This window comes from Numenius arquata, chromosome 17 (assembly GCF_964106895.1).
Source record: "Numenius arquata chromosome 17, bNumArq3.hap1.1, whole genome shotgun sequence".
Classification (NCBI taxonomy): domain Eukaryota; kingdom Metazoa; phylum Chordata; class Aves; order Charadriiformes; family Scolopacidae; genus Numenius; species Numenius arquata.
Window position 1 is genome coordinate 5,356,796 of NC_133592.1, and position 23,878 is coordinate 5,380,673.

The 23,878-nt window shown below is 43.3% G+C and overlaps 1 protein-coding gene across 1 annotated transcript; it reads left to right on the plus strand.

Moving 5' to 3' along the window:
- Nucleotides 1-1,021: 1,021 nt before the first annotated feature.
- On the plus strand, nucleotides 1,022-17,361 carry MMD (monocyte to macrophage differentiation associated). The gene is made up of 7 exons (XM_074160083.1): nucleotides 1,022-1,290; nucleotides 6,859-6,940; nucleotides 11,356-11,516; nucleotides 12,337-12,411; nucleotides 12,820-12,921; nucleotides 13,774-13,843; nucleotides 15,094-17,361. Exons 1-7 carry the CDS (start codon nucleotides 1,262-1,264, stop codon nucleotides 15,292-15,294), a joined length of 720 nt encoding a protein of 239 aa, XP_074016184.1. The 5' UTR covers nucleotides 1,022-1,261; the 3' UTR covers nucleotides 15,295-17,361.
- Nucleotides 17,362-23,878: the final 6,517 nt, after the last annotated feature.

A 23,878-nucleotide genomic window follows, 5' to 3' on the forward strand; every position in this document is an offset into this window, starting at 1 on the left:
AGCTGTCAGCAGATCCCATCTGTCTCAGTCCTACCATAAAAGATGTTGATGCCGGATATAGTTTATTTGTCTAAACCGGTGGTTTGCTCCGGTGTGCCTACACTAATCACTTTTGTTGAGGGCTGGAACCGTTGAAAATCCCATTGTAAACAAGATCTCAGATTAGGAGGCAGCTTGAATAGACCTTAATATTCGCCTAATTTGTGCCCTGATTTGTACTATACTTTGTATAGTACAAATCTTACCATTCATCTTACAGGAACATGCTTGCTGAGGTCTCTTCACTTGGTAAAATAACCCTTGCTTGGAAAAGTTTGGTTTGAGTCGATAAGATGGTTACGGCTTACAGCTGGGGGCACTAGGAAGACCGCTAGCCAGGTTATCACAAGCAGTCCAGCCACCATAACCCTGATTTAGAGCAGTGTGAATTACTCCATGCTCTATGCAACAGCAGAGCCATGGCTTTGCCGGAGCAGCGCTTTGCCTTGGCCAGCCTACGCCACGTCCCCTGTGGAGGGGCTCTTTCAGCATCTAGAATTCAAAAATTAGGCATGTTGAAATGGCCGAGTCCTCATCTAACCTGCTTATTTGGGTGACTGTGTTGAGACGATGGCAATGCAACCACCATCTCCTGTCGCTCGGTGCTGCCGAACCGCGGCCGCCCCTCGCAGGGCGGCGGGGGATGAGCTGCAGCCCCGGGCCCTCGGGGAGCCCCCGGCATCGCCGCTGCGGCCCCGGTCCTTGTTGTTGTTATTGTTTTCCAGGCCGAGCCTGGAAACCCGCCCCAGCCTGGGCCACTCCCGGCGCGACCCCAACGCCAGGCCGCGGCTCCCGGTTCCACCCCGAGTCTCCATCTCCCAGGGGAAAGGTGGCCACGGCGACGAGGCAGCCTCCGCCACCGGCCTCCCCTCGCCAGTGGGGGTTCGCCCGCGCCAGGCCGCCACCCGCCCTGCGCCCTCCCGCCATTGCGGCGGCGGGGGCGGGCCGCGGCGGGCCCGGCCGCGGTGGGCGGGCAGGGGCGGGGGGAAGCGCGGGCCGGGCGGGCTGAGAGGAGCCGAGAGGGCGGTTAAAGCGGCCGCCCGCCGCCGCTCGCCCGGCTCCCGCGCCTCACCGACGGACGGCGCCGGCCGTCGCTGCGCGCCGCGGCGGCTCGCACGCCAATGAGGGCCCGGACTCCGGCCCTCGCCGCCTCAGGAGCCGCCCGCAGCCTCCCGTCCCGACCCCCCGCCCGTCCCCCGGCCGGGGCAGGCGGCCCGGACCCATGCGGCGGCTCCAGGAGAGGTTCAGGAGGTGAGGTTGCCCCCTCCGCGGGTGGGGATCCTCCCCTTTCTTGGCGGCGGCCCCGTTCCCCCTGGCCGCCCTGAGGGATGGGAGCCCCCGGCCGCCGCCGCCCTCCCCTCACGGCCGGGCGGGCGCGGCGGAGCCCGGGATCGTGTGAGGGCTGGGGCGAGGGTACCGGGGATTTCCTTGTCCCCCCGCCCGATTTTTCCTGTCGCCGCTGCTAAGGCGCCGGTCGCCACCCCCGGGGCCCGCGGCATCGCCGGTGCCGGGCGGGGAGAGCAGAGCTGTCCCGCCGGTGTGTGAGGAATGGGGGGCGCGGGGGGCTCTGCACGTCTTCTATTTATTTTCCTTTCTTCCCCTCCGTTAAATGGGTGAAGGTTCACGCATCCGGCCGTGTGTCACAGCCCCGACCTGTGGCTCCGCGGCCGCGCCGGGCCGGGGGAGGCACCGCCGGCTCCTCTCCCTCAGCAGAGCCTGGGGCGGCTTGTTGGGGTCTCTCAGGGCGGGTTGAAGATGCTGCTCGTATCCCCGGGGGGTCGGTTGGTAACAACGTGGTTGAGGTTCTTGGGTAAACGCGTATATACGTATATATGTGGGGTTTAGGTACTTAATTGCTCCAAGTCCAGGTGCAAGGCCAGTAACGAGTGATAGTCCATCTCCCAGGTAAGAGCAGTGCCTGCCATGGCTTCCCTCAGCAGGTACACCGCTGTAGGGCTGCTCTGCTCTCCTTTCACCAACTTCCTCAAGAAACCAAAACCTAAGTATTAGAAGGGAAATAAAATTGAAAGAGAGCTGAAAGAGAGAAAAATACGAATGTGGTCCGACCTGGTTTCTGTAGCAGCCCGCACCTCAGCTGTCAGGCCGGCTGGTACCCTGCCCCTGAGCTCAGATGTGCTGCAGCACCTGATGGGACTTCTTTTTGTTCCCCACTCTGCACCTAAAATTTTGAATTTTGCCTTTCGTATTTGACAGAAGGTTGAGGAGTCTTTTGGGAGGTCGGTGGGATGCACAGACACTGTTTTCCGTGACTAATCTATGTATGATACCACAATTGTTAATGGATTCTCAGTGTTGCAGACTTCGTTTTATAGTATCGTGCTATAAGTACATGAACCTTTACACAGTGTGTGATTTCACTGATATTTCCAAATAAGAGCTCTGCTTCTCTACTGATCTGAATCATTTCTGTGACTCGGTTGTTCAGCGATAGTAAAGATTATGTGAACAGTTACAAACCACAGCTAGATATTTTCTAATCCAGGAAGGAAGATGCCTAGTTCAGAGGAATATGGCTCTATTTTTAACTGAATGGATTGAATTCATGATGAGGAAATACCTGCCAATTTGGTCAAAGAAAGCAAGCTTTTTATAAACTTAATTGTTTCTCTTCAAAATCTTACCTAAATGGTCATAATGAAAATGTAGTGCTGATCTATTTTGACCTGCTTATGACTTTGTTTTGTTTTTCCTCTCAAAAATGAGTTTGGGAGTTGGACGAGATGATCTATACGGTCCCTTCCAACTCTAAAAAAATTCAGTGAAATTCAGTGAAATGAAGAGCCTAGATAACATAAAATTGTTTCAGTATCTAAATATGTAGCCCCGTTTAATGTATGCTACTGCTGTTTCTGTGGAGTTATCCGCACCTTGTTGCCCTTTCTCATATGCTGGTATTTGTAGCTTACTAGGTCTAAACGGCCTCTCCTGCTGCTGGAAAGCACAAGAAAAAAGAGACACAAAAAGGGGAAATGTGCTCTTAAGCTGGTTAAAGGAAGTGTGAGGCCTTTTGAGCTGAATAAAGGAAATGCACTTCCTGAAAAGACTAAAAAACCCAGATCTTTGAGGCTCATATTAGTGCTTGCTGTTTTTACTGACATTTTACTTTGTGCTTTAAACAATAATTCATTCAGCAGATGGGAATCAAGAATAAGGTGAGATTTGAAAAGCGCTTTTCTCTTCTGCAGTTTGGGATATAAGCTTGCTGTGATACCAGACAAATGCCATAGAGATACATGCTATAGATTTGGGATTTATCATTTATTTTTCTAAGCTGGGTTTGCATGCAAAGACCAAGCATTAAGAACCCTCGGATTTTCCTCCTACTTTCTCTCCCAGATACTACGATCTCTTAATTCTGGAATCACTATACAATGTACAGCATTACTCCTTGGAAATGAATAGGAACTTGAGATCAGGGATCTCTCACAAAGAATGGATCAGTCTATACGTTTAACATTTTAAATATTTGAAGTGTTTCAAAATCACAGTTCAAGTGGTGTAAAGGGAGGAGTATGAGTTTCTTCTCTCTTGTTTTAAATTGTCATAGGTCTTTCTCAGTACCCCTTTTCCACGTATACTGGGAGTGTGCTCCCAAGAATGTTTGCATGCAGTGAAATTATGAAGCTTGGACTTCTTTGACCTCAAGTAGATCTTGAGCTTTAAGAATGCGTTTAAATTGTGAAAATGAATTCGTAAGTCAGTTCAGTCTGAAAGCATTCTGCTCTCATGGCTGGCTGCAAGTACTTATTAGTCTGTTCATTTCGGAAATTTCATGTTCTGATATTGAATATTTTATATTGGAGTTCTTGGATTGTCTGTATCCTAAATGAAGAAATATTTATGCGTTCTTGTGAGATAATGCTGCATATCCCCTGATTAAATGACTCGGGTTTCAGTAGAGCTCCTGTTAAAGAATACATTAGAGATTTGTTAGAGAATCAAAAGGCTTCACTTAAAGATGTTTCCTGTAAATTGTAGTCCAGTTCAGTGGGACCTTATCAGACTGTCCTGCCTTTGATAATAACCTTAATGCTTGTGTTAGAGAGCCTTTATTTAGGAGAAAACAGTATCTGAACGCTGCGTATCAAGTTTCCACTTTTAGGAAGGTGAGATTATATTCTGCACAATTATCTTTTTCAGAAGAGGCAAACTTGACCAGTAGACAGGAGGAATAACAATGTCCCTGTGTTGCAGTATTCATGTGGCAGAAAACAAAAAGCATCCCTTGGTGGTGGTGTGGGCTTCAACAGCTTTCTGGTCAACAGCCATTTTACTAACCATTTTTGTTGTTAAGTTAAATAATCATGATTGAAGTATATGATTACAAAACGTTTCAAACTTTTTTTTTAAAAGTGTGAAGTTTTCTGAAACCTGATGCTTGTGTGTTTTGCCAGCCTGAAGTTACCACAGATGAATGAATATTTGCATCATTCCTGTGCTGGCACAAACAAAGGGGAAATAACCCAAGCCTTTGTGTAAATAACAGAGAAAGGATAGCTTTGTTAATGTCTTCATGTTCTGTTTTACTGCTAATAAAACTGTCTCTAAATAAGAATAAGAGGTCCTAATAATAAATGGACTTTTCTGCAGTGTTCATAATTCTGTCTGAATTCTAACATTACCTCAGGCTCTGTTGTGACTGCTTTAGGAAGATCCAGTATCTTTTCTACTAAATAAATATAAATGAAAAGGAAAAAAATTCAAAAGTAATCCTCTAGTGGATAATAGAACATCCCTTTAGCAGGCTACCTTCAATTATTTGTAGGTTTTTTAGATTATAATAATATCTTACATAGAAATTTGGAACAACAGAAATTATAAAGCTAATACTGAGGATAAGCTTATTCCTTTTGGTTCCTTAGTTTTGGGTTGGGTGGGTTTTTTTGTTTGTTTTTGGTTTGTTTTTTTTTAGTTCTTGTGAGAATTTCAAGGTCCCACCATGGCCTTTGGAGAAATGTAATAATGTGAAAGGTTTCCCATGACTCTGAATTTATCAAGTTGGGCAAGGGCAGTCTAATCCTGGTCACTCAGCTGAGCCAACAGATGCTTTTATTTCTAAATATTTTCCTAACTTGGAAGCAGAATTGAGTAAACTGAATGTTCCATCTTTAGAGGATGCTGAGATGGTCTTCAGCAGCTGTCGAAGACCTGTACACACTGGGCAACAAAATAATTTTCCAAATGTTCTGTGCACCTGTGTATATGACTGCAATGTCATTATCCTCTTGGAGATGAGAACAAGGTATCATTTGTCACTGACGAAAGAATTGCCATTTTTTAATAATATAATAACTCCAGTGGAATTATTCATTTGCTAACAACCATTTTCACTGGGTGCCTGTGAATGAAATTTGCATTTTTCTTGCCCTTTGTATTAGTAACAGTTTAAGCTGTTTTTTGAAATTGCCACAATTTGGAGAGAGATCATGACACTGTGTTGTTTTATCAATGCTGTCAAATTTTCGTGTATCAGTTTAGAAAATAATGGTTTACAAATCACTTAATAAATCAGTCAAGAAAACCAGGTGTCTTTTATCCCAGAAATCTGGAACTGCTTACTCAAACTTTAATATTCTGGTTGGGGTTTTTTGGTTGGTTGGTTGTTTTTCCGTGGTTTGAGATGGGTCAGCATTTTATGGACGTCATAAAAATAGGACTGGTTTTGACTTAAACCAGAAGGGACATGGGGGAGGACCGAAGTTTGTCTAACAAGCTCTTTTTATAAATCCAGTTAACGAAGCTGCCCCCACTTCTGAAAATACAGACATGTTTTGTATTTGTTGTGAAGCTGTTCCTGGTTTGTTGGATACCTAGTTGTCAATGCATAGTTTTATAATAGTCTGGAGTAACTGGAATGTATTAGTGAAAGAGAATTACTCTTGTATGATAGTAGGCTGCGCTGGGATAACATATGCGGGACTGTAGCTGGAGGAGTTCATAACTTTTATTTGACTGGTGGTGTATAAATGCATCCTGTCTTTTACAGGTTTTTATACACAGATTTAAATTGTGTAGTTTCACAGAAACAAGTCGAGTATTTGTTTTTTAAAACATTTAAATGCAATGTTTGTATTGGCAAGTTCTTCCAAAACTTTCTCAAGTTTCATCATATGTCATTTGGCTGGCAGGGACTGTGTTTGGTGTGATTGATTGTTAGGTAACGTTTGAAAATTCTTAGAGAAAAAGGTGCACTGTCAGTGGTAAGCCTCTTGAAATTTTTCCTCTTCGGAGTTAACCATTAGAGTCTCCTTTCATCTCTGTGTAGCTTGGATCTTAGTTACAGACAGAAGATAGGATTAGCCTCAAAGAAAAATCGAGCCTCTAATGCTCCAAACACAAATACTGCTTGCTGTAGGAATTGAAAAGTCAACGTTTGAGTTGTTTTATTCTGAGGTGTTACAGAACTGGGATATTGCTGTAGCTTCAAGGATTTCTTAAAGCAGAGTAACCCTTGGCAGCTACAATGAAGTCCGTATTTCAGGAGTAATTTGAGTCCATATTATGTAATTTAAGTAGGAAATAGGTCATTCCTCATCTGACTGAGCTGTTGGAAAAGAGGGGGTCTGACTTCTGTATGTGAAGTTGTGATTAAAGATACCATTCACTGTGACATGTGGTCACAGAAATTTCATTATTTAATAGATGCTTCTGTTAAGAGAACTTACAGTTTAAATAAGTTACTTTTAACTTGCCTGTACTTAAAAATTTTAACATTACTGGGTTGTAGGTATTCCTTCATGACACTCCAAAGAGATGGTTTGTTAACTTTCCTAAAAATACCTCTTAATTTTTCAACAGGTTCATGAACCACCCAGCTCCAGCAAACAGCCGCTACAAACCCACTTGCTATGAACATGCTGCTAACTGTTACACACATGCAGTAAGTACTCTTTTTTTTTTTTTTTTTAAACGTTTTGGCAAATTTTTGTGGCTTTGGTTGGCTAAATGCTTACCTTTGCCCGTGTATATTTATATTTACAACTTCTCTGGTTTTGTTATATAAGCTTCAGCTGTAACAGTCCAGAAAATGTGATGTTAATTAGATGGCTGGTAATCACTAGTCCCTGTTCTGAATCTCTAGGAGCTCCAGATGCTTCATAAGATTCTGTTTCACCAAAGTAAGCTAGGTGTCTTTAACTAGATGTTTTTCCCCTGTCTCAGACAAAGGATGACTATGGTAAAGTGAATTTAAGCCTATGCTGGTTAGTCTTGCAAGGCAGATTTCCCAGTGTTGTGCTGACATAATGTTGGGCAAATTGTATACTGTGAGTATAAGAGATTTATTCATGTTAGAAGCAGAAGGCTTCATAAGACTATCATGTGGGTATTAGCTAGAAGAGCTGGAACAGCTTGGTTCTGATACTTAATATCTATGAATTGATTCTTCAAAAAATCTGCTATTTTGAGAGAGGTACCAATAATGCTGACAGCCCTAATAAAAATCCTACTCTGTCCTTGTTTTCATAACATCAGGACCCAGACTAGATTTGAATGGACGATACATACAAAATAAGGAAAGCAATCTCTTTTTTTCTTTCTTTTTTTTTTTTTTTTTTTTTGTAATTGGGAAGTTTGATTTGCTGTCTGGCACTTTGAAAAGGACTTAAAAATGTGTGTGTTTGTTTTTTAAGATAGCATTTGCCCTTTTATAAAAGCAGCTTGTGCTGCTTCTTAGTCCCTTGTTTAACTCCAAACATCTGAAGTATGTTTGACTTTGTCCTCAGTCCCTTATCTCCAGTGTGTCTGAGTGAGCTACAGATATGAGTGCACAAGGTAGTGCGTGGGACTCTTCAGCTCTAGAAAGAGCTCTGTTCTTAAGGATCCTTTGTGTATATTTTATAAATAACCAACATACAGCTCTGTGTTGCTGGTAGAAACAAAATCACCTTGTTTTACATATAGAAAAGCTAACTGAAGTTTATGTGTTTGTAAGCCAAGGGTCTCATGTACAGCATTATGTAAATATATGCTTATTTGCCTAGAGAATGAAGCAACATTCTGTTAGTTAGCGCAAATATGTAGTTTATCTCATAATCCTTGTACAAATCATGTTTACTCTGGCCAAAAAGTTAGATTTCAAAATATCTGACAGAAGTTGCTGTACTCCTTAGCAATTCTAGCCTTCATCTAGTTGAAAAACAGGCATGTCTTATTCCTGCCTGTTACCAGAGGTTACACAAGATGTCATATCAGTATTTTCTGGTATGCTGCCATTCCCGGTGAAGAATTCTGTGTAACTTCTTTCTGGACAGTGAAGCTGAATGCTAAAACCTACCATGAACTGTTAACAGCTTGGGGATGTGCACTGCTAATGTACCCTTTGAAAGAAAATAAAGCGTAGTGTAAAAGAGGGATTGTTACTCCTTGAATAAAATTGTATGCAATAAATAACTTTTAGTCAAAATTTAAAACCTTGAAATAGGAATCTGATCTGGGAAAGCACAGTGGATTATACAGAAAAAGCTGGGAGGGATGCTTGCTTCTCCTCTGTTATACAGACTCTTTCAGTAAATGTTAGACGGTCAAGGGGTTGAGTCTTTTTTTTTTTTTTTGCTAGATTATAGTATGAGTTTTCAATTAGGCATTTATCTAATTTGTACAAAACAGAGTTTAGCAATGCTTCTCCATATATATTTTTTTTCAAAGCTTTATTCATAGTACAGAATGCAGTCAGCTTGTATTTTATAAGCATGGCTGTACTCCTCAGTAGGTATCCCATCTGGTTTTTGACTTAAAAATACATGGTAGTCAGTTTAGGCAGCTGCTTGGGAAAAAAAAAAAAAACACCACACCAAAAAACCCAACAATAAATGGGGATACAGAATCCCATGCATAACTTCTTGTTACAGTTCTTAAAAGGTAACTTTGTGTTGCATAGTAAGGTATCTTCAAATTTCCAACCAGTAAGGCTATTTAAAATAGGTTGATTTTTTTTTTTTTTTAGCTTTAAGTGAAGCACTGACTTGTCTCTAGACAGTAGGAGACAGAAAAGGCAGTTAAGCAGTTGAATACAGAGACAGAAAATACTGCTCTCTGTGTTTAGGAGAACAGGAAGGAAACAGTGTATGAGAGAAGCGGGGTTTAAAAGAATCTGAGTTGTAAGGTAAGCTAGATCTAAGGGGGGTGGCTCTTTTGCCATGAAACTTTCTAGTGTCTAGAATCATTCTTTAGAGCCAGGACACGCAGAAAAGAGATTAATTCAACTCTTCATTTGTCTATTCATTTGTAGCTGTACTCTTCATTCTGAAGGTGCAAAGGAAGAGGTGATAAGAGAATTTCTTATGTGTTTTAACCCTGTAACTTTATAGACAATAATTACCGGAAAAAATGATTGGCAGCAAAATCTGTGTTGGCCCATTTGAGCAATATGCATCATAGCTTAACTTATGAAATCTTTATTTTAGTAAACTAGTAAAAAGCTGGGATATCAGTGTAAGAAAGGCAAGTTCTTGTGTATAATATCTAAATCTGGTTTCCAAAGAGGTCTTCCGTCCTATAAAATAAATGATATCAGTCGGAGTTTCAGGCAGGAGCAGCTCACACCCAGGCTTTTAGTAGGGAATTAGTAGGGATTTGCTATTTTACCTAGTTACTTGTGTTCATGACACTTGTGAGTACATAATCTCTTTGAAACCTTTTAGTTCTCTGTCAAGTACAGTCAAAACTGAAATTTGCACCAGAAATTGGGAAGGAAACTGGTGAACGTGGATACAGCATGACTGCACAGCTTAAAGAAACGCAGCTAAAAAACTATTTCTGGAGCTCAGCATCTTCCTGTCTCCTGCAAAATCTAAATGGAACAACTGCCACATCCCATCAGTTCCCTGCTGTCTCCAGGGCTTCAGCCACGCTTTAAAAAGAATGCCATATGTGGAAGCCAGGAGTGACTGATCTCCTGGGGAGTGAAACACTTTAACCTTTCTTGAATCTGGGGGCTGTCCAGGATATGTATATGGAAATTTATGGTTTGTGATAAATGAGAAGCCAGACTGACAGACTATTTTGGGGCTTAAAGTGCATGAGGTCAGCTTCCATGCTCTCATTACAAAACTCGGAAAGCGTTTCACCTCTGGTCCAAATGCTGTGGATACAGAAATGCCATACTTTTCATTTCCATGGCTTTATAGCTTTCGGCTTGAATGTAGAAGATACAATAGTAATGAAGCTACAGTGATGCACTTCAAAAGCCAGAAGAAAAAGGCTTTTTTTTTAACTCTCTGGATTAACCAACTGCTTTTCAGATTCATCCGGTATGTTCTGCGTCTTCTCAGCCGTAGCTGTGATCAGAGCCTCAATTTCTTCTAGTCTGTAAGGAGATAAAGGACAGAGCCAGTGCAGGCTAGACCAGAACTTTGCACTCTAAGCTATCAAACCTGTAATGCAAAGCAGAGTTCCCAGATTTTTTTAAACATTACTTGTAGTTAGCTTTATTGTTTAGCATGGGAATTTAACCTTATTTATAATTCAAGTGAACTAATTAACATCTTAAGACATACTTTAGGGGCTGAAAGGGAACCTATGTGGAGTTTTTAACTTAGAAAGCTGACAAAGATACACCATCGTAGTGGAAGGAGATGGGTAGAAGTGTCTGAGCCAGCAGGTTTTTTTCTTTAAATACTTGTTGGGCATGCTTTTTTTTTTTTTTCCCTTTTTTTTCCCCGTAGCTTGTTTTTTTTCTGAATGAGACAAATGTAATTTATTCTGGAAAGGAGTGGAGCTTTAAATGTATATGAAGCCTGTGGCCCACTTCTTAGATACATCATATGAGCATGCTAATTCCATCATGATGATCTTACAGTGGTTGTTTTGGAAGATCTGTGTTAAAGCTGCTTGATAGGGGGGTGGTAAGGAAAACAGACTTGGATACACTGCATTAAAAGAACATCATCTTTGCATTAAGAATGTATTCATAAAAGAAGTTTGCAGCTAATTTATTTATGATTTCTAAACCCCAAGTTCTGCAAAGCCTTTCCTTAATTCTCTTCTACTTAACTGCGTACTTCTCAATACTTTATTTTTTTCATTTGGGGTTTGAGTTTATTTTGGTCCATCCTGGGAGGAGAAATTTATCACAAACAGGTATAACCTAGATTTCTGAGACTTTGTGGAATGTCTCTTGTGTGTCAACATACAACTTAATGAAAAACTCTCCTGTTAGGAACGTGCCATCAAATGTTGTACATGCGGTCTCATGTGGTGTGTTGCAGTGTTATCTGCATGGCTGTTGCTGTACTGTGGGTGGTAGCCGCAGTTGGCTGTGAGTAAAGACTCAACAATGGCCTTTTGTTTTCTTAGTTCCTCATTGTTCCTGCGATTGTGGGTAGTGCCCTTCTCCACCGGCTTTCTGATGACCGATGGGAAAAGATAACAGCATGGATGTACGGCATGGGGCTCTGCGCGCTCTTCATTGTCTCCACAGTATTTCATATTGTTTCATGGAAAAAGAGTCACTTAAGGTATCACTGCAAGATGTACAAGTTGTTTTATTTTCATGTTTGCAATGTTTTCCCATTGTGTTTCTCAGTCAAAATAATGATTTTACAGAAGGCTGGAGTGGTGATTTGTACTGAATCATGAAAAAAAAATCACCCTTGATTCTGTTGGAAGAAATAGTGAGCTAAGCTCATATACAAACAAACTTTAATGCTTTTTTATGCAGAAAATACATGTTTTTCTAGGCCCAAGTGGGTCTTAATCCACAAGTTGCATGGGAAAAACATAATCTAAGTGCATGAGTGCATGGCAGATATAATCCCACTGCAGAAATGAGAATGCTGTCTGGGACTATGGCGTGCTCAAATACTTGGAAGAATGCAGATTTTGCCAAGAGAATTATAATAAAATACATATCTCAGTAACAGAAAGCCTCCTTGGGAGCAAGGCAGCCATAGAAAACTTAGAAGTGATTTTTTAGGTGGTTTTTTTTTTGGTCCCATTATGACTCCTATTATAACTCTGGGCCATTAATTGGATCTAACCAGTAGTCACTGAACAGAAACAGTTTCCTGATTAGGCGGTTGATGTGACGGCTTCCTGCCTCCTTGCCAGAGAGCAGAATGCGTGATGGAGGGGAGAAGGGGAGAGGAATGGAGGAGTGCTCATCTCCTACGTGTCTTGCTTGTGACCTCCTGAAGGTGAAGTCAGCTGGACAGGCTTCCAAATGGCTTTAAGAGGTTATGGAGCTGATAGTATTTTCTCCAAAGTGTGGCAGGAAACTGGGACGATACAAAAATCTTTCCAAAATCTGTCTTGATAACTCGTTCTCTCTCTTACTAGGACAATGGAGCATTGTTTTCACATGTGTGACAGAATGATGATCTATGTCTTTATTGCGGCATCATATGCACCATGGTAAGAAATCTGAAGCGCAGCTGCAGTATTAAAGCTTTTTCCAATGTAAACAGTTTATCATTGCAACATTCCAGAATTTATAGGTATCTTCTTAATGCAATTGACCACATTCTGCATTGGGAAATGCAACATAATGTAATCTCCTGGGATTTTCTGAACAGAAAGCAATATTAGAAAACAGCAGAAAGCAATTTATGTATATTCCACATGCCCCAGTTTATATTTCCCTTGCATCAATGCAAGCACACCTTCTGCCTCTCTCTGATAGAATGTCCAAGTGTCTTCTCCCCCATCATGCCTAAGTTATAGCTCTGAATATTTATTTGCTTTTATCAAGCCCTGCTATTCTTGTGTCAGCATGGTCCATTCATTCATCACTTTTATCTCTTGAAATCTTTGTCTCTCCAGGTTAAATCTCCGTGAGCTTGGACCTCTAGCATCTCACATGCGTTGGTTTATCTGGCTGATGGCTGCTGGAGGAACCATTTATGTATTTCTCTACCATGAAAAGTAAGAATTGTTATATGCATTTCACTTTGGTGAAATTAAAAGGGGGGGGGGCCTTATGGTGAAATTAAAAGGGGGGGGGCTTTATGGTGAAATTAAAAGGTGGATAGGCTTTTCCTATCCAGCTGTTTGCCCATTGAAGTAAGAGCTTTGAAACAGTGCAAATATGTAATGATAATGGTGCAAACTTACATCTTGTTAGAAGATAATTGTATTCACGCTGTTGTAATGTGTCTTTAGGCTATATTATTGCCTTCTCTTGAAGGGGTAGGAGGGAAGTATCCACTTTTAAAACTTTAAAGCAGGCATGAGAGTGGGTAAGGTAAGAAACCAGTTGAAATTATAGCTTTTTTTTATGCCCCTAGTTTTTGTAGCAATGTGTATAAATTGTACTGCAACATTATATTGTCTGTACATACTGATGCGTAGTGACTCCTGCTAGCTTCTTGGGTTTGTTTTGAGATGTGAGTCCTTGAGTTTCAGATCTGAATTCTTGAGCCTGCTTTCATTACTTATCCTCAGGGAGCAAGACCCAACTTATTTGTTTTGGAGATGAGCTACTGAGGTTCTTGTCAAATAAGAAAATACAAGTTGTCTCAATGTTTTATTCTCACTAGTACTTAATGCAAATTAATGTATCAAGGCAGTATTTAGGTAAGAAGGTATTGCTTGCAACTGATGCAGGCAATAGCAAGTACTAGCTTTATTGTTGTCATAAAACGTTGCTTATCTATCTGTATGGAAAGCTTTTTCAATAGCATGCTAACATAAAACTTAAAATATTTTCTTAACTGTTGAAGGAACTGTTTATCATCTTGTACACCTCCCTAAATGACTAAAATTGTTCCTTTTTAGGTATAAGATCGTTGAACTCTTTTTCTATTTAGCGATGGGATTTTCTCCTGCTCTGGTAGTGACATCCATGGTAAGGAATGTGACTATTAACATTACAAACACAAACTTTCCTTTTATAACCAGCTTAAGTTCCAGTGCAGTTCTCTTTCTTCTCAAAAGATGTTAATTTTATTCTACCATAATTGTAACTGTTCTCTGTAGAAGAACCACATATAGTCAGTTATATTTTGGGTTTATAGTTTGCATTCAGTGAAATCCTACCTTCTTTTGTTGAATCTGAGCTACGGGGTCTGGATAAAAAGAGCTTAAGTTCCAAAGTTCACTTCTGAAGACCCTCACTTCTGAGAGGATATTTGACATAACAATTCAATTGCTTCCATTTTAGTAAAGATGTGAAGTACCTCAGCCTGTTAAGGAAAGTTTCTAGATTTTACTATTTATGAACTTACTTAATGCCCACTTATCACTTACAAATTGGGAAAGAAGCTTTTATTTAAGGAAGTGGAATGGACTTCTGATAACGTGCCTTTTTTCTTGGTGTATATAAGAGCTCTCTGGAAAATCTAATCAATTGATTCTGTGGTTGACCAAGATGGTGGAAGTAAATTGATTCTTGTCCCTTTCAAAATTACTTACAGGCAACAAAGCTTGAAGATTTTGCCCCTTAGTAGAGGCTTCTTTTTATCAGCGAAGCAGGGGAAAAATTGAAAAGTTGAGTAGTAGTTGAACTGTGTCAAACTGATGCACTATCTGGGATGCTTTTTTAAAAAAAGGTTTCTTGGTGCATCTCTAAAGCATCCTACTCCATCTTGTCCACCTCAAAATTTTGACTATTACTTATTTGTAGTTACACATTTTTAAATAACTTTGAATAACCTCTGCTGCTAAGATGAAGCTGGCACCTCTACAAGGTAATGCCAGTTACAGTCCTTAACTGTTCCTCGGGGAACGCAGTGCTGTACCATAACCTTGCTGGATGCTTTTGCCAACTAGTAAGAGTTGCAGAGTAATGTGGGTTTCTTTTTCTCTGTTTGCTTGCTCTGCTAATGACCATGAAGTAAAACATCAAACTTGTCTTAATTCTTGACTTATCCCACTATTACTTCTGTAGTGCTATTGAGATATATAAATAAAATAATATGTATTTCACAGAGTGTAATATGAATATACTGTTTTTTGTCACTTGGAACATCCTGGACATGACAGACGAGTTGACAGCCAGCTTTCTTTTCTTGGGGAGAAAGCACTTTGTATTTTGTACGTAAAATACCCTTTCTCTCGTTGACACCCTACCCCTAATCTTTCCTCGTTAATTAACAGAGCAACACCGATGGACTTCAGGAGGTTGCCTGGGGAGGCTTGATCTATTGCCTGGGTGTGGTGTTCTTCAAGAGCGATGGAGTCATCCCCTTTGCCCATGCCATCTGGCACGTGTTTGTGGCCACAGCAGCTGCAGTTCATTACTATGCCATTTGGAAGTACCTTTACAGAAGTCCTGCAGACATAATTCGTCACTTATGATAGGTATATACAAAAAAATAATCTGCACTTGGCCTCTGTAACAGTATTATTTGACTTAAGGAATTCGGGGAAATTGGAAAATTGCACAGAAAAGCTGCACTGACTTTGGTAGTTCTCTGAACACAATTACTGTGAACTGATGTTGTCTGTGCCCTGCAGTTGCCCATCGCACGGCAAGTGCTGTCAGTAACTGAGATACTGTACTGCAGTACCAAGAGTCCATTCCGTGTTAGTAGAACTGGCTACCTGATGTTTACAAATAAATTTTGTATTCTAGTTTAATTTTACAATTTTTAACTACGCGAATTTTTCTAAATTAGTGATTCAAATGGTGAAGTCAGTGCAATAGTGAAAACGTAACTCTTGATTTGAAATTGGTTTCTACCACCTCTCCACTAGTCATTTATTAGACATGAATCACAGACAAATAATCTACTTTTACCACCCGTTATCTTGGTATAATGTGACTTTTATAGAAACTTTTTGTGTTTTTTGTAAACTTTAAAAGTACATTTATTGAACTGAAGACACACAACTGTCATCTATGCAGTTACTCATGTTGCAAAATCTTGCAAGAAATGGTTACATTCCACATACTGTACTGACAAGCGAACATTGTACCTCTTCCAAGGGTTCTATTACAAGTGTAATTGTAATAACCACTTTTACTAACTAAAATATAAATGTGAGTCTGCTGAGTTTTAACATAATAGTATTCTGCTTATCTAAACTACCACTTACACAGCACCGTAATTTGGCTTTATCCATGGTGGATATGAAGTGCTTTAAAAGAAATAGTGATTTTTCTCCTCGAGGTTCCCCATTCTGCTCCGTGGTGCCCAGCCAGGCAGTGGTTTGGGTGAAAGCTGATTTACCAGTGGCTGGCAGTGATGAGGGAGGTGGACAGCTAATCCCCCCTGGCCAAAGCAGAGTCAGTCATTTGTCCAAAATGTATATCCACATATCGGTGCTGTAATATTAAAGCTTGAATTTTCAAAGGAATTGAAATTGGCCAACAGAACCTGTTCCCACCAACATCCATTGGGGTTGTTCTGTTGGGAAATGCTGGTCAGAGCCTGGTACAGAGCAATCGCTGACCACTTTGAATTCGTGGTCATTGGTTCTTCACAAGCACAGCCTTTCGGGGAAGGGAGCTCGAAGAACTTGAGATGGTGTCACTTGTCATTCTGGGAATTAACACAGAGTAGAATTGGTCTTTAATTCTGTCGCTGTCTTTCTGTACGGGAAAACCAAATGTGGTAGCAAGTCATGATTGTAGAACATTAAATGACCAGATGTAGAAAAGTCATTGTAATACTGTTTGTCCAATAATTGTATCCTGTCCCACTATATAATGAATGTCTTATATTAAGATTGACTTTATCCTTTTTCTAATTTACTCAGTTTTTCATGTCAGTATTTAAAAACAAAACCAAAACGTGTTGCCTTTTTCAGATTTTGTTCTGGACATTGCCTGTCTGCAAACAATAAGTAGCAGGATAGGGAAGTTTTTCAAGGTACTGTTTAGTATTGCACCTAGATTTGCCAGTGGGTTGCGTATTTTGGAATTATATACATTTGTATACGGAATTTACAAGAGGGACAAACTTTAAACTCAAGGCATTGAAGAAGAATTGCTGTAGCGTGTTAGGAGGTGACTGGAGAAATGGCACTGCTACAGCAGACTGGTTCGCTGCCCCCAGAAAGTGGAACTACTGGGCAGGTAATTCCTAGTACAACTGTCTCACACATCTGGATGCCTCAGTTTTTTAACATTGTGTCTATTTTAATATTTTCCACTTTTTGTGAGTTCATATATTTTGTTTAAACGCAGTACTGTTAAAACCACTAAAATACATGTAAAGGTTTTCTGTAGTCAGAAGTGAAAGGTATTGCTTGCGTATGTTTGTTTTAATTTTAAGTTAATTTTTCATGGCATTGCTTTTTGGAGTGTTTGAAATGGTTTTTAAAAAATTTCAATTCGCCAAAAATATTTTGAATTACTGTATTTTAGTTGATATGATACTGAATGTACTAGACTAACAATAAACATTTTGTGCAATTTGGAAATTGTTGTTTTCTTGGTGGTTGGGGTTTTTTTCCCCTCCAACACTTAGGAGAGTGAGGGACTGACACTGTTGCCACTCTTGACAGGAGAGATCCAGACCCAAGCCTGATGACACTCGTGCTTGTGCTGTCAACTGTTCAGATGAAAAGAGTAGGAAAGATTACAATCCAAGTGATTCAGTTTGTGGTATGAAAAACAGTATGTTTATGTGTAAATTTTGGTCAATATTGGGAACTTGCTACTTTCCCCTTTGCTGTTCTGAATCCATTTTCTTATACCATTATATGCTGTGTTGGGTTTTTTCTTCAATTATATAACACTAAAATATATAATTTTGCTCCTATCCTTATAGGAGTATCATTGCATTAAATATTGACAAGCTGAACTAAAAATGCATTTCTGTCTAGAAAACAAGTATGTCAATTAGCCTTTTTTTTTTTTGTTTGTCCTTCTGTCTAATTGTAGCTCTCCAGGCTGATCCCTCCCAGCAGTAACAACAGTGCTTTCTCCAGTAGCAGAGATGGGATTTCTTTGTCTTCCTGGAGCAAAATGTTTTTAAAAGCCCTTCCTTCTGTATTTTCTCTGCCTCTAGGTCTTAGAAGTGCAACAAGTGCACTGAGTCTAAATGAAGCAGCGATAACATGCATTTTAGTTTTGCAGACGGACCTTTCCGGAGGATGTCTGGGATGCAACGGGAGCTTTAAACACTGGGTACTTCCAGTCTCATTGCGTTTAAGTCCTATTTTCCAGTTATCTGAAGGGAATCATTTAAGGATTTATTCTAGAGTGCACTTCTTTGTTTTGGATTGTTTTTTCATTCAATGGCAACAAGGAATGCAAAAAGTAAGTATTAATTCTTCTTTCTGTTAACAAAAGCAGTCATAAAAGCAGCTGCTTTTCCAGTTCTATCTCCCCACATCCCTCTTAATTACTGGTGATTATGGTAAGAAATTGCATTACTGTCTTCCAGTTCTAGGTAAGTGACAAAGGCCTTTCAAAGGAGGCTTGAGTGTCTGAACGTGGTTTTTGCAACCTTCACTGTATCTGTTGAATGATGGTGTAAAAATGGGATAGACCAAAGACTCTGGAACAGTTGGTTATCGCGGTTTTCCAGAATTTTCAAAGGTTACCTAAATTCCCAATCAGTGGTAGCAGACAGACAAGATGGTTCCACTTCATGTGTTTTTACACTGTCTTGCTCTAATTCATTGGTGTTTGCCTGGTTTGAAGCGCCGAGCCCGTGTCTGGCTGTTGTTCCGTGGAGCAGCAGCTCTCCATGTGGCAGCGCCTTGGCTGGAGTCAGCAGCTCGGGGCTCGGGGTTTACCCTGCGGGGGGTCAGACCCTGCAGTGTGGTTTCTTACGTGACTTTCACAGCCGGTATCTGAACTCGCACGTGCTGCTGCGTGAGCTGTGTAAATCACACGGGTGTCGTGGCATTTTTAGTGCTGCCTCTTGGTGAATTGTGTGTGTGTCAGGGGCTGGAATGAGCAAGTAAAGTGAAGGTGCTAAAGTTTTTCATAGAGGTTTTTCTACTAAACCTTTTGCTTAAATGTCCCTCACACCACTTGTGTGGAAACTTCTTGGAGTCACCTACACAATTCTTTATTTAGGCCTGGCCATTTCTCCAGAGGCTATGGCTGTCGTGCTCACATCGCGCTTGACTAAGTCTTTCCTCTGTGCTTTGCTATTTTTGAAAGAATGCGGGATGTTACTCTCTGCTCACTAATTGCATTCACCATCAATAGGTGTCATAGATTAAAGCTAAAAATAGTTAACAAAAGGATGACCAGGATGGCAAGGCAGATGCTTGCCCGTTGCGCAGTGCGGGTGCTTTTGGCCCTTGTCACGCTGAGCAGGTGGCTTGTCTGGTGGCATGGACCAGTGTTCCTCAACACCTTGTGGCTGCTCGCTGGCATCCTGCTATTTGAAAGTGTTTCATTTATCATTTTTCGGAACAAGTTCAGTAAGCGGGGTCATAGTCTGGAAAGGGACGGTACATGAGACACCTGAAGTGTTGGGTAGTGGCTATTTGGAAGTGTTCAGGTGCTTTCAGTTTGGAGTTACAGTGGTGCTGGGAGGACTGGGGCTGCCCAGCTGTGGTACACGCATTAGTGTAGCCGTAGGACTGTGCCTGGGGCTAACCCCTCCCTCCCCCCAGGCCACTCAGTGTCGGGGTTGGGAGATGCTTTGCAGCTGGTCGTGAAGATTCAGCAAAAAGAAGTTAGAGGTGAAGCACCTTCAGAGTGTCTGTGTCATCTACAGTCTGAGCTAATGTAGAAGCTCGGTCTTACAGGTCCAGCCCCCAGGGAAAGCAGTGCTTTCTTTAAAAAAGTTCTCAAATTCAGGTTTGGGTAGTATTTTGTAGCAGGCTGACATTCTGTTACTGACCTGGATGTCTGCTTGCTTGTTTCCCCACCAGGCATCCTCCTCCTGACTGGGAGCGGGGAGGGTGGCGGTGCTTGTTCCTGTTGTAGAACCAGGGCGCTTGTTACTAAGGATAAGCTGGGGAACCAAAATCCTCTTGCAAAAGGCCAGCAGTGAAGCCGGCACCAGTTTTATAACAGAAGTTACATCATTGACTCTAATGAGGCTACTGTGCTCTCCCAAGGATATATTCAGATGTCTTTGTTGCTTAGCAGCGTGAGCCCTGCTGCCCATGGATTTGTGCACCCAAATCCTTTAGGTGCCTTTGAAAATCCCCCTTAAATTTGCACATGGGTGAAAAGCCGTTAGCAGAGACCTACCGAGTTAGTGGTTTGAGCTCCAGCAGACGTCGCCTGCCTTTCCGGTGTGTTGCATCTGCTTCCAGGAGTGACACAGAGGTTTGGTTTGCAGGCAGCGACCAGCCATAGTATGTGGCTTCTGTGACATGGTCAGCCAGTGACCAAGCCTTGTCTCTGACAGGACATTCAGACCAGACCACAGGATGTTTGGATGGAGAGCTGTAGTTATTCAGGATGTTGAAACACCAAAACCCAGCCCACAACACCTACTGAACTCCGGGAAAGGCTTCAAACAGCAACGATTAGTAGCATTGTAAATGCTAAAGGCTTGAAGATGATTGCTGTGGGAGCTCAACCATCTTCTCGAATTAAAAGCCATGCACTTGGGCAGCTAAGGGTTAGGGAGGGAATAGGGTTTTTATTCATTGTTGTTTGTTTTTTTTTTTTAAATGTGTCTTCATACATCAACATGTTTGACTGAATGAAAATGGCTTTTGTCTTGAAGCTGATGGTGGTGCTGAGCAGCTTAATCAGCCTTCTGCTAAATCACTGAAAATAAAGCTTGAAGGGACTCTGAGGATATTTTTAGCCCATCCTCTGCCTGCAGGCAGGACGAACTCTGCCTGTCGTTCCTGACATGCTCGTCCAACCTGTTCTAAAAAGCTTCTAACAATGGGGATTTCACAATCCTCCCAGGCAGTTTATTTCAGCGTTTCACCCTCTGCCCTTAGATGTTTTTCTGCTGTCCAAGCAGTGCTTGCTTTGCTGTAATTTAAGCCCGTTAGTCCTTGTCCTGCCTTGGAGAAGAGCCCTTATGGGCAGCTTTTCCGTAGCTGGAGACTCGTTTCTTCCCTTGCTTTGCTCTCCCCTAGATTTAAACAAGCTCAATCCCTTCAATCTTTCTTCAAGGCCACCTCATTTAACAGAGCCAGCGGCGTGTTCCAGAATGACTTCAGACACAATTTCCCCAGCTGATAATGTGACACAGGGACATGAGAAATTAGTGACAGTGCAAAAGGAGGGACAGGGAGCAGCAGGAGCTGTAATTCTGTATTTCAGGAAAGGGGTCAGCAAGCCCGGGGCATACAACTGCCCAGAAACCAGTGTAGACCCGAGAGGGGAAAAATCAGCTCCTCCTGGGGACATGGCATCATCTTGGGAGGAGGAAAGTCCCTGAGGGATCGGGCAGGAAAGGGAAAGGGAGCGACGCTGCCTGGGAAGGAGGTTGCAAATGTCACCCACTCAGTTTTTGTGCAACCAGGGGAATGTGAAAGCGTCAGGCACCGCAGAGCGACGGCACGGGTTCTGGCTGTGGTGCCCATCGGGGGAAACGCCAGCTGGGACCAGACACCAGGAGCCTCCAGCGCAGCTCCCAGTAGTGACTCCAGGCCAATCCCCTGCATCCCAGCCGGGCTGTGCTGGGGGTCCCACCAGACACATGCCTCTGGCCAACCAGAAATTGCCCTCCAGGCAGTAAGTAACTTCCTGCTGGAACTGGGATCGCTCCCTGTTGGTGTGAGTGGGGCTGAGCATCTGGCCCTGGTGACAGCGTGGGGCACTTGACCTCGGCTGGCACAGGGCGACACCAGCCAGCGCAGATGAGAGCCCGGGGTGGGGGGCAGCAAGTGCTTTGTCCGTCATTTCTGCACCAGGGCAGAGCAGATCTGACCCTTCATCACAGAAACATGCAGCAGGAAAGGAGCAAGGGCCCTGGCTGGGAGCCTGGGCTGACCTCCCCTGGGTGCTGGGTCCAGTTTTTCCTCACTAAACCTTTCAATACCCAGCATCATCCTCTGGTTCTGCGCCTGGCAAAGCCGTTTATTTGCAGCTGAGGTGGCTGCAGCCTCTGGGCCGTCTCAGCAGCACAGCCTCGGGGGGGAGATTTGCATTCGCAATCCCATTTTGCAGCCCTGGACGGGGACTCTTCCAGCCACATCCCACAGGGCAGGGGGACAAATGGCAGGGGAGGGGCTGTGAAACTGGGACAGGGCAACAGGCCCCTTCCCTGCATGGCCATCGCTGCCTCTCCCGCCCACACCACCATGAGACGTCTCCCCTCACTTCCTCTGGGGCCACTGGGCCCTCACAGCCTCTGTACTGGGCAACCAGCTCATCTGCAGGTCCGGGGCTGAGCCACAGGGTCGGGCTGAGCAGGCAAACATGTCTTTTCCTGGAGGCAATGGTTGTTTCTGGCTGAAGGCTGCAAAGGTGGAGAGGTAAAACAGGGACTGAAATACACGTGAGAGGGACAAGGTCACTGGGTCAAAGTCTTTGCTAAAACAAATTACCTCTGGCTCGTTTCACCAATCCCAGGTGAAACCTGGCTCTTGATTGCTGTCTAAAAGTCTGGGTAGTGCTCATGTTTTCAGTTAAAATTTGGGATACTAATATGCAAAATGATTGAGCATCATCCTTTTAAGGCCAAGTATTTTTTACACTCCCAGATAGCAGCTGAAGCATCTCAGACAGATGCTGCCCCTGCTCCCAGGCACCGCCAGCATCCCGCAGGGTCCCTCACTGGGCTTCAGCCCCATAGTTGCTTGCCGTGGGGCTGGGTGAGTCCCCAGCCGAGCAGCCCTGGGTGTCCCTTACCCTGCTGGCAGCCTCATGGAGGGACAACTGCACAAGGGAGGATATAACAGATAGTAAGGAGAAAAAAACCAACAGCGGTTTTGAGCCAAGCCCAGTGCTTGGAGCCATGCACGGCTCTTGCGTGACCCCTTGTGTCGGTGCTGGCTGGGGGAGCCGGACACGGTGAGGGACACGTCGGTACTGCGGGGTGATGATGGTACCGTGGGGCACGCTGTGCCGGTGCGGACACGGAGCTCTGTGCACCCATGGGTACCTCCCACTGTGTTTGTGGACTTTACACTTAAGGGATGATTACATGTGAAAATGAAATGCTGGTGTGTAGCAGAGTTGGGCAGCCCTTGCCCCTGTGGGGGGGTCCCTGCCTTCAGGACGTCTCCTGGAGGCACCAGAAGACATCCAGGAGATGCCTTGGTCTCCAAAGCTGGTGTGGTGTTCCTGACAGCAGCACTAGCAATGACACCCTGGTATTGATGCCACGAATCCAGAACGTGTTCTTTGCACCTTGTAAAGACGTGTTTGACTTACATCTCCTGGGTTGGGGAGGAGGGTGAGCAGGAGGAGCTGGCCTTGGGCATCGTGCCCAGGACCGTGTGGCTGTTGTCAGGCAGCGCCCGAGCGGCTCAGTGCTGGACGAGGAGCTCCACCAAACGGAGCTTAAATTGAGTAGCCAAAAGTAGACTTCCAGCCCCAGCTCAGACTGGAACTGGGGATAAAATCTGTCTGTGGCAGGAGCCGGCCTCTCCCCGCTCTGCTTTTCATTAGGAAGAGCAGGACTCGTTACCTGTATCGAGATTTATAGCCCTGCCGTGCCTTGCCTGAGCGATGTCACATGGACGATTTCTGGAGGCAATTTTTATAAATATAAAAGCTGTATTTTATGTCTTTATCCTGCCTGGCGTGGGCGGGATGGGGGATTTTCAGTCCCTGCGGCATGGGGTGGCTGGGTGGGGGGAGCAGCGTGCTGGGGGGGCTCCATCAGCATCTCTCGGGGCAGCCAGCCCGGCCCCACAGGCCTCCAGAGGGCACCAGGCACCGGCAGATTAAAAACGCAATTAAAAGCTGCTTTGATTGAGCTGGTTCTGGGTTGTGGTCAGCGCAGGCGGCTGTGCCTCGCTGGGCACCGGCATCCCCCTGCTCCGATGCAGTTTGGGCTGGAACCCGGGGTCTTTGGGCAAGGTGGCTCTGCGGGGATTTGGGTTC